This window comes from Biomphalaria glabrata, chromosome 3 (genome assembly GCF_947242115.1).
Source record: "Biomphalaria glabrata chromosome 3, xgBioGlab47.1, whole genome shotgun sequence".
Taxonomy (NCBI): Eukaryota; Metazoa; Mollusca; class Gastropoda; family Planorbidae; genus Biomphalaria; species Biomphalaria glabrata.
Genome location: NC_074713.1, coordinates 52,612,731 through 52,624,058, shown reverse-complemented (window position 1 = coordinate 52,624,058; position 11,328 = coordinate 52,612,731). Strand labels below are relative to the sequence as shown.

General features: G+C 38.2%; 1 protein-coding gene across 1 annotated transcript; it reads left to right on the top strand.

Moving 5' to 3' along the window:
- The first annotated feature begins 3,204 nt into the window (after positions 1-3,204).
- On the top strand, positions 3,205-11,060 carry LOC106060364 (cytochrome P450 2J6-like). The gene is made up of 4 exons (XM_056022609.1): positions 3,205-3,428; positions 5,795-6,032; positions 7,665-7,779; positions 9,272-11,060. The coding sequence occupies exons 2-4, from the start codon at positions 5,830-5,832 to the stop codon at positions 10,439-10,441; spliced, it is 1,488 nt and encodes a 495-aa protein (XP_055878584.1). The 5' UTR covers positions 3,205-3,428; positions 5,795-5,829; the 3' UTR covers positions 10,442-11,060.
- Positions 11,061-11,328: the final 268 nt, after the last annotated feature.

The window sequence follows — 11,328 nt, the reverse complement described above, 5'->3', positions numbered from 1 at the left end:
CCACTCATTGATCACATCTTGGTTTGGAAGACCCAAACCTCTAGCTACGCTATCAAATCTCATAACTCTATAGTACTAAAAACCACCTTTTTAGCTTGGTGAGCCTTTTTACAATTATTCACTATGCAGCGACCTCACCCCCTTTCACCAACAGCAAAACTATTTTCATTCATAAGCATTAGTAACTTTTCCTTCTGTTATAAAATGGAAATCTTCTATAAGTATCTGATAAGCATTGCCAAAGCTTAATGTTCTTTAAACACGGAACAGTTTGAAATGTAATTCTTCAAACAGGTTTTTTTCATTATCTTTACATTTCAAAGAAAGGAAATGTTTTAATCTTTCACACGTGCATATATTTACTTTTCTATTTCTGATTCACCCTATCCATCTTGCTGGTGTATAGGAACACATGTATGGCTCTGAGACATGGTAACTATATAGGAAAAATCTAAGACTTCTAGAGCGCTTCCACCAAAGATGCTTGCAAACCATCATGGACATATGGTGGCAAGACCTCACTACAAACAGCGAAGTTCTTGTAATCACAACACATTTCCGTAAGGATCAATAAAGCAGTCTTAGTCTTAGTCTTAGTCCTTGCGAACGCCTGTATGGACAGTATAGAGAGGACTTCCTTTGGTCCAGCAGTTGCACTGGGCAGGGCACTTATCGCGTATGGGAGACGAACGTATGCCAAAGGCAGTCTTTTTTGGTGAGCTAAAAGGTGGTCGACGTAACAGAGGCGCCACACGGAAACGCTTCAAAGACCAGCTTAGGCGTCAATTTCCGTTGGCTGACATAGAAGACAGCCCCTGGTTGCATGCGGCCTCAGAACGAGACAGCTGGAGGTCACTCACGAAGGCCGCGGGATACACACTTGAGACCAAAAGAAAATCTGCTGCCGAGGACAAACGCAGACGGCGAAAAGAAAATCTAAATCGACCGCCTGCGGACAATGGTTATCCTGCTCTGGGTGTGGCAAAATATGTAGGTCACAGCTGGGACTGCGCAGCCACGGGAAATACTGCCTTCCTCACTAATCTTCGGACTCGAAGACAAGCCTTATTATAATGTATATGAACATGTTGAAAAGCCTGACGGAGCACAGTCAGTGATCGGGACAACAGTAAACTACATTGCTACAATATTGTCACGACTATCTGAGTTTTGTTTCTGTTTTACCAGATTAGGGATTGTCGGGACACAATTGTACTGTCATCGTCTGCATCAAGTCTTCTTCTTTGTTTAGATTTCATGACTAAAAAGCTGAAGAAACAGGTTTCGCTAAAAAAAATTTTTTTTTGAAATGGAGAAAAAATCGCGATATAGACTAATCGGGATATGACTTGATCAAGATTTCTGTCACTGCATCGCTATTAATGAGTTCACTACTTTCTGATACGTCTGCGTATATCTTCAATTTTGACCTTGAATGGACTTCTGGCAAGCGCAAAAAACAGTATGTCTGGTAGATTGGCACGCATGCGCAATTATACTTTCACAGAAATTATCTTTTTATCCGTACGTCGGGTTCATAGTGACCCGATAAGATTGGCAACATGTAAAGATTATTTGCTTCTATTTTCGTTTGCAAATTTAATTTGAACGTTCATTTGAAAGGATCAGATTGTTTCAGACAAATCGAGACATGTTACATTTGATTCATGCTGTGACGCTTTGAATTACTTATAACCAGGGGCGGACTTGGTGTCAAAATAGTCCCGGGCAATTCTATACAATCCGGACCATAAATTGTATATTATATGATGGACAACCAATTCTAGGTCTACCTGTCCTCAAAATCATTATGTTAAGTTTGATAATATATCGATAGTTGTACACATACATACAGTGAACACTATATCCTTATAAGGATTAAGCCTGAATAAGGCATTTTGTTGCTTTTTTAATCGTAAAGTGTGTAGGCCCTAAAAGGATGTAGCCTTTTAGTAGCACTGTCTTCGGATGTCAGTTATTACATTAATTTTGAAAAATGTGTTAGATTAAATAAGTGGGCCCTAGTTTGTAAAAGATTTGTTTTAAAAACTTCACTCAGAGGGCCCCTCTTATAAGAGTATACTATAAAACATTTAACAATTAAATAGGTGTCATAAATAGCATCCGTACAGCTCTTATGTTATAAAATGCAGACGTGACATCAGAAAAAAAAAGAAGATGACTTTGGTCCTACCGGCCCATTGGGGTATCGGCCCACCGGGCATTTGCCCGAATGCCCATATAGCCAGTCCGCCCCTGCTTATAACTCGTGTTGCAGTTCTACTTCTTCTTCCTCGTTCTCATTGTTATGTTGGAGTGTTCAGATGACTACAACCAATACATGAGATGAACTGCGCAGTGGTTTCCAAATCAGGGAGCTCTCCATATAGTTTTCTTTCTATTGGGGTGTTTTGGGGCCAGTGTCTTATACGGGCCTCTTGGTAACCTTTGACCTTTCCCTGTCTCTTTATAATTCCATCTATTCCGTGGTTCTATTTTATGCACTTTCATTACATAATATTCATCATCATTCCTTTGGGTTCCTCATGGAACATAGTGTCTCAGCAAAAAACACGCCAATCTCCACGGTCTCTTGCTAGTTTTTTGATGGCTTCCCATCTCTTTCCGGTCCTCTCGGCTTCCTCTAGTATACTGCGTCACCATGTTCTTTTTTGATCTTCCTCTACGTCTTGTTCCCTGGGGGTTCCACTCTAAGGCCTGCCTAGCTCTGTTGTTGGTATCTTTTCTAAGGGTGTGACCAATCCATCTCCACTTCCTCTCTAAGATCTGCACCTCTATATTTTTCTGTCCACTCATCTCCCACAGTTTGGTGTTTTCTACTTTGTCGTATCAGTGTATCTTTAGGACATGATATTAAATAAGAGAAAAAACGTTCCAGAGCTCAAGATAATTGTATTGTACTATAAGGTCAACAAGACCTGTGAGAATAAATTCTCTTATCTAGACATTTTCTATATGTCATTGTGGGTCACAGTGGTCACTGTAGAACTTTGCTTGTTTTTACTTTCTTCATAAGTTCAGTTAAAACAAAGAAACGCATATTGCCTAGAGATCTAGATAGCAGATTCATGCAGACAGAATATAAAAGTAAATTAAATTTACCAAAATTTGTATATTTAACTCTAGTTGTAAATACAATTGTGAGATCTAGTCTTTATAATTCTGCATGTTTATACACATATACGCGTGAGTGCATGTGAATATCTATATGTGTGTGTGTGTCCGCAAGTGTAAATCTATGTGTGTGCATGTCGACATGTGCATGTCTCGGCAGTCTGTCTCTTTTTTCCTGTAACCTACTTACTAATCCTAGACAGATGTACTTTTACTGAGGCGGCTGTTTATTTGACACAGAAACATAGCAAACACCAGCACTAGTCAGCGGCAAATATTTTAAACTTCAAAAGGTAATACATTCAAATTAATATTTAGACTTAGTTTTTTTGTGATTTTTTTTTTGCTTAATCGTATGAAATAAATGTCTAAGGCGATATTTAATACCACAGAATCATTCTTTAAAGTGTAATGCATAGATCATTGTAAGAAGATAGGCAGAGTGCTATATAGATTACGTAAAGGCGGTTGGTCGTTGTGTTGGCCACATGAAAACCTTGTTTACCGTCAGTCTCAAAAACAGATGAGCTTTTACATAATCCTCTGATATCAAATTTAAATATCAATATTACACTACAGTGGATCCCTGGACACATTGGCATCATGGGAAATGAAAAGGCAGATAAGCTATCAAATTTAAATATCAATATTACACTACAGTGGATCCCTGGACACATTGGCATCATGGGAAATGAAAAGGCAGATAAGCTATCAAATTTTAATATCAATATTACACAACAGTGGATCCCTGGACACATTGGCATCATGGGAAATGAAAAGGCAGATAAGCTATCAAATTTAAATATCAATATTACACTACAGTGGATCCCTGGACACATTGGCATCATGGGAAATGAAAAGGCAGATAAGCTATCAAATTTAAATATCAATATTACACAGCAGTGGATCCCTGGACACATTGGCATCATGGGAAATGAAAAGGCAGATAAGCTATCAAATTTAAATATCAATATTACACAACAGTGGATCCCTGGACACATTGGCATCATGGGAAATGAAAAGGCAGATAAGCTATCAAATTTAAATATCAATATTACACTACAGTGGATCCCTGGACACATTGGCATGATGGGAAATGAAAAGGCAGATAAGCTATCAAATTTAAATATCAATATTACACTACAGTGGATCCCTGGACACATTGGCATCATGGGAAATGAAAAGGCAGATAATCTATCAAATTTAAATATCAATATTACACAACAGTGGATCCCTGGACACATTGGCATCATGGGAAATGAAAAGGCAGATAAGCTATCAAATTTAAATATCAATATCACACTACAGTGGATCCCTGGACACATTGGCATCATGGGAAATGAAAAGGCAGATAAGCTATCAAATTTAAATATCAATATTACACTACAGTGGATCCCTGGACACATTGGCATCATGGGAAATGAAAAGGCAGGTAAGCTATCAAAATTAAATATCAATATCACACAACAGTGGATCCCTGGACACATTGGCATCATGGGAAATGAAAAGGCAGATAAGCTATCCAAAGGCAGGTTCATCTATGGAACAACCAGATAGACCTGTTAACTACCTCACCCTAAGGTCAATGTTAGTCAACAATCACAAAGAGGAGTGGCTCAACCAATGGGCATCAGGAAACACAGGCAGAGCCATGCACAGAGAAATGACTACGCCTAACAAACTGGACAGTATTAACTTCCTCCCCCGCAAAGAACAATCTACAATCTTCCAACTAAGAACAGGACACACACCACTATTAAATTACCACCTGAACAAAATAAACTCCACACAACTACCCCTTTGCAGACACTGCGCCCACCCCTTTGTAACCGTAAACCATATCCTCTTTGAATGCCCCTCCCTAACCCACCTTAGGCAGACCCTACTTCCACTACAGCCCAACATAACCAACACCCTGTACGGCAGTGCTGAACAACTGAAAAAAAACAGCACACTTTTTTTCCTTGGCACAGTCTGCAAAAGAGCTGACAGTATGGATCGCAAGGTTTGAACGGTGAACGTAGATCAAGAAACAAGACCTACAGAGGCGTAGTCCATTGGTACCATTTTTGTCTAAATTAAAAGAATTGAAGTTCCCCTTTCAAGCTTAGCGATCTATAGGTAGATGATGTCAAGGCCATACGTTTCTGTAGCCTAGGGTCAAGGACGGTGTCATATGGCTAGCAAAACGACCAATCGCCTTAACTCCAACTAATACCCATGAGAGCCGGGTGGTCTGAGAGGCCATCCGAAATTGACAAATTCACCAGGATGTGATCCCGAGACCCCTGGAATCGAAAGCCAAGCACTTTACCACTCAGCCAACCCGCCTCCCCTTTTTTTTCGTCTAGGGGGTTTATAAATTTCTAGCAATGCATCAAGGATCGAATACGCTCATGAGATAACTTTCATAGTCATTAAGTACTGTGAATAGTGTGTAGCTATTGAGCACCTAAATAGGTACCCCATTAAATTCTTGTGATTTATGGTGGGTGGGAGGGGTGAAGTAAAGCTAAACTGTTTCTAAGGCTGAAGGTCAACGAGGTTGTCACGTGGCCAACGTAACGACCAAAATAGTTGTAAGTGCGGAGTTCTTTCCCTTATATAAGCCAAATAGTTTGTATTCAAAGATATATTTAATAATTTATTTATTTTTCAGTACATTAAAGAGTATATAATCCTGCTAGTAAAAGGATGGAGTTCTCCGCCATTGATTTGGCTTTGGCACTTAGCGTTGTCATTTTGTTAGTTTTCCACTTCTGGCTCAACAGAGACTCTAGACGTCTGCCTCCAAGTCCACTCAGACCGCTACCTATTGTCGGGAACATCTTTGCACTGATATCTGACCAGAGGTCACAGTTTAAGCAATGGCGTGAGAAATGTGGGGATATATTTAGGTAAATGGAAATATCCTTAGCCATTATAGACTTCATCCATGTCAACAGGAGGCTTCCAATGGTCGCAGAAATCATTACACTACGAAGAGCTTCATTTAGTTCCGTCAATAGGCAAGGAGTATTCTAATCTAAATTACATTGGTTTTTATATGATCTAAAGTAATAACATTTCAAAGAAACATTTCAAAGAAACATTTCAAAGAAACATTTCAAAGAAACATTTCAAAGAAACATTTCAAAGAATCATTTCAAAGAAACATTTCAAAGAATCATTTCAAAGAAACATTTCAAAGAAACATTTCAAAGAAACATTTCAAAGAATCATTTCAAAGAATAATTTCAAAGAAACATTTCAAAGAAACATTTCAAAGAAACACTTCAAAGAATCATTTCAAAGAAACATTTCAAAGAAACATTTCAAAGAAACATTTCAAAGAAACATTTTAAAGAATCATTTCAAAGAATCATTTCAAAGAAACATTTCAAAGAATCATTTCAAAGAATCATTTCAAAGAAACATTTCAAAGAATCATTTCAAAGAAACATTTGGCGTTACTTTAACGTGAAAACAAACCGAATAACCTATAATCTGAAAAAAAAACATAAACTTTTAGACCTTTTGGCAGTAAAACTAAATGTAATATATCAGAAGAGCGATTTCAGATAATCTTTTGGTATTGTTGTTTTAATTTTTAAAAAATGAACAGTCTATTATCGATACTTCGATTTCTGCTTATAGTACATGTACTTATTGGTTTATTGTTGTTTTTTTTTATCGATAAAAACATATTGGTCGTTGACTTGTAGCACCAAACTGCTGGTATACAATTAAACCGTTGTTGGTGTAATGTATCTTAACTATTAAAACCTCAAATAACTTGAATAAATTCGTTTTGTGAACAAACTAAATAACAATTTATTTATAATATAAATAATTTATAACATAATTAACACATAGTCAGATAAAATAACTGTAGTAGACTTTAGTAATAATATTCTGTAACAAAATCTAACTCACTACAATAACACAACCTGTCAGACTCACGTTCTGGAGTCAGTCTTTCCTAAATAAGATCGAGTGACGGCAATGCCACCTATGATGTATCATTCACAACCAATAGCTAACTTCTTACCACCATCAGGTTATAAACACACACACTCCATAAACACAATTCCATTCTCAAATGAATGGCACTAGAAAAGAAGGAGTATTTGTACGGCTTTGTCCTAGCATATGGAATAAGAATTGTGTCAAAGGAAAACTAATTATGACGTGGTCGAGAGGCTAAGTGCGCTTGAACTTGGCTTGGCTTGGCTACCTAGAAGTGGACTCGAGGTTCGACACCCGACTCGGGCAGAGTTGTGTTTACTGTTGTGTTTACCAACTCCTATATAACCCGCCCCCCCCCCAAACTGGTCCACAAATGAGATTGGACCAAAGCGCTCTGAGCATGCTAAAAGCATGAAAGTAGCGCTATATAAAAGCTATAAATATATATACAAGGATCTAGCGGGAAAACTCAAAACAATAATGAAACATTACAAGAAACAAATCATAAAAAGAAATGGTAGATCACTCTAAGTTTTTAAACCAAAAGTGTAAATTACTTAGTTTTCCATCATCCTTTGCAGTTTGAGAATTGGGTCAAAGTTCATGGTGGTACTCAACGGATATGACGTTATCAAGGAAGTCCTCGTACAAAATGCAGACGACTTCTCAGATCGGCCATTAACCGTTTTTGACTTGGTGAGTACTTTATTGATATGATGAAATATTTTAAATACGATCGGAGTAAAAATAAATAAATAAATAAATTATAGATATTTTACTGTTATTTTATTGTCATTTTAGGGGGTTAAGAGGTAAAGTACTCCTAACAGTAGGGTTTCAGGCAGTGGCGTAGCAAGGCACACTTGGGCCCCGGTTCAAGAATATGTCGGTGGGCCCCCCTTTCCACAATACGACAAATTGAGTGTGTGACAAAAAAATTGAGTAATCTGACTGTATTGGTACATTAATCATAAGACATTACAATGCCAGAACAAGGATCGTACCTTTTTTTGTAAGTAATAATGTCATTGGGTTAGATTTCGTTAGACTCTCTACGAGTCTTAAAAGTCTATGTTTGTACAACTGCTTAACACAGGGGTTCTCAACCTGTGAGTCGTGACCCCTTTGGGGGTCGATTGATGATTTGCCAGGGGTCGCCAAAGACCATTGAAAAAATTGACTGTTTTTGTCTATTCTTCTATAGGTGTGTGTGCGGGGGGGGAGGGGGGGGGGGTCGCGGCATAAAAGGTTGAGAACCGCTGGCTTAACAGAATCAAACCTTTTTTTTTTTATGATATCGGTTTAAACAAAAGTACAATTTTATTTTTACTTTGGTATCATCCCAAGTGCTCATGTGGCCCCAACTGGTCAGGAGTTCAAGCGCTATGAGCCCCTTCGCGCCATGGTTGTTACGCCACAAGCAGTGGGCCCAAAATGGTCTTGGGCCCGGGTTCATTGAACCTCTTCGCGCCATGGATGCTACGCCACTGGTCTCAGGTTAAAATGTCGGTAAAGGCGGGATTTTCAAATATTTTAAGACGCTTCTGCGTCCACTCAACAATACTGGGTACCTGACATTAGTTGGGTAAAATAAAGACGGCTGGTCGTTCTGCTGGGAACAAGAAATCCCGTCGGTCCTATGAACAGATGACCTTTACATCACCTACATGTCGCAAGGTCTGAAAGGGGCAACTTACTTTATTTTTTACTTTTGTCTTATCTTATATAACACAGACGTTACTACAAAAAACAAGGTGATGATTACGTCCTACGCGTCATGCATCTAGTCATGCATGTTAACCAATGACTTAAATTCTGCCAAGTCACTGGTTTTCCTGGCTAGCTCAGGCAACCCATTCCATGCTCTAATAGCACTAGGGAAGAAGGAGTATTTGTACAAATTTGTCCAAGCATATGGGACGAGGAATATGCCTTTATTTTTTTATATTTCTAAGTATTTTATTACATTTTGTTTTTGTATTTGAAGATTATGGTTCAGTGTTTTATGTATAATTGCTACTTTACTTTTAAGTCTTCTGTCCTAAAGGCTTTCTAACGTTAGTGATTTTACTAAAGGTGTTGCTATAGTCAAATGTGAAATGTATTGAATTGAATTTGTAATTTAGTATTAAGATTCTAAAACAAATCTTTAGTAATTTTTTTTTCTTCTTTTTTAAAAAAAAAAAAGACTTCAGGATTACATAGCAATGGCATCATCACAAGTTCTGGAAAGGTCTGGAAAGAGCAACGAGCCGTCGGCTTACAAATTCTTCGAAATTTCGGAATGGGTAAAAATATTTTAGCGGAACAAATCCAAAAAGAGATACATAAATATATTGAATATTTGTCTGAAAATATTGACCACCCAGTGGACATTGACTCGGCGACCAACATCAGCTCATCCAATATTATATGCTCAATCTTGTTTGGGCAAAGGTTTGAATATTCAGACCAATCGTTTAGAAAACTGATGGACAACATTGCTTTACTTATAAACAACTTTATTATCAACAGTTCCGTTGTTTTTATTCCCGCGTTACGACTTTTGCCCGGGGATTGGTTTAGGATAAAGCAAACAGAACGAGGAGTTCAAGAAATGTTTCAACTTTTTGTCTCCTGTATTGAAAAATGTCGCAAAGGGGAGACTGGGGAATGTTTCATATCGGAATATCTGAGAGAACAGGAGAAGAGAGTTAAAAGTGGCATTGGCACGTCCATGGATGACAACAATTTAAAAAAGGTCATCTTTGATTTGTTTATCACTGGGTCAGAAACGACGTCGACTACTCTATACTGGTTTGTACTTTACATGTTGCATTATCCTGACGCTCAGAAGAGAATATTTGATGAAATTAATGAGCATGTTGGAACAGACAGAGTGCCGAACATTGAAGACAAACAGAACCTGACGTATTTGAACGCGGCGATAATGGAGACTCAGAGACTGGCCAGTATCGCCCCTAACGGATTCATTCACACTTGTCCAAGGGATGTCACCATACGAGGCTATACTATTCCAAAAGGCGCATACGTCATGCCATGTCTGGACTCTGTGTTATACGACGAAAAAATCTGGGGACAAGACGTCATGAGCTTCAGACCAGAAAGATTTATCGGCCATGAGGGACAACTCCTCACTCCTGAGGAGTTCATTCCCTTCGGAACAGGAAGACGAATCTGTTTCGGTAAAAATATGGCGAATGTCTCCATGTTTTTGTATGTATCCAACATGATTCAAAAATTTGAATTTCAACCAATGGATCCTTTCCATCTTCCTTCAACGAAGTACAATATGGGTCTGTCAGTTCATCCTGATCATTATCAAGTGAAAGTTGTGCCGAGGCGCTCTAGAAATTAGACCCTCATTTTGTTCTTTCGGAAGCGTCTATTGCAGGGGTTCTCAACCTGTGGATCGCGACCCCCTAGGGGGTCGATTGACGATTTGCCAGGGGTCGTCTAAGACCATCGAAACTATGGATTGTTATTGTCTACTCTTCTAGTGCTGTATCTGTGTATCGGGGGGAGGGGGTCGCCGCAGAGTGGAGGATTGTAAAAAGGGGTCGCTGAGCATAAAAGGTTGAGAACCGCTGGTCTATTGTATTGTGCTTTCATATTTATTTTTTGTTCACTGGTTGTTTGATTCGTACAGTCAGACTCTGAACGACTGTCTCGTATAACTAGATGTATATCATATGAAGATATAATTGTCTGTATTTTGAGGAGGTTAAGAAGAAAATCATTAAAAGTTATTTTAAAAAAAAAACACTATACCTCAATATAAAGCACAAAATACCCGCTCATTCACTAACTGATTGATTCATTGATGGCGAAATCTCTGAAACTGTTGTAGTAAAGATCCGCCTGATATTTTGTAAATAGGTTCATATTAGCTCCTAGGTGCTCAGTAAGTTAATTTTTCCTAGTGTGACCAGCAATCTGTTGCTATTAGCGACAAACCGTAAGCTTTCTATCAAACATTTCTGTTTTATTTTCGGTGTTTCCCAAAAAGCATTTTAAAAAATAGATCACGAATTCCGTATTTTTAACTCTTTCTCTCCTAACTGACGATACCAGCGTTGATTCCACCAGAATGTGGTAAATAATTACGTAGAAAAAGAGTTAAAGCAATTTTTGTCTACAAGAGTAAATTGGGGGTCTACGAGGTGTAAACAGGGGTCTAACTTAGTGGATCTTATTTAAACACACTCACACACACACACATATTTATGTATATATAGTTTAGTT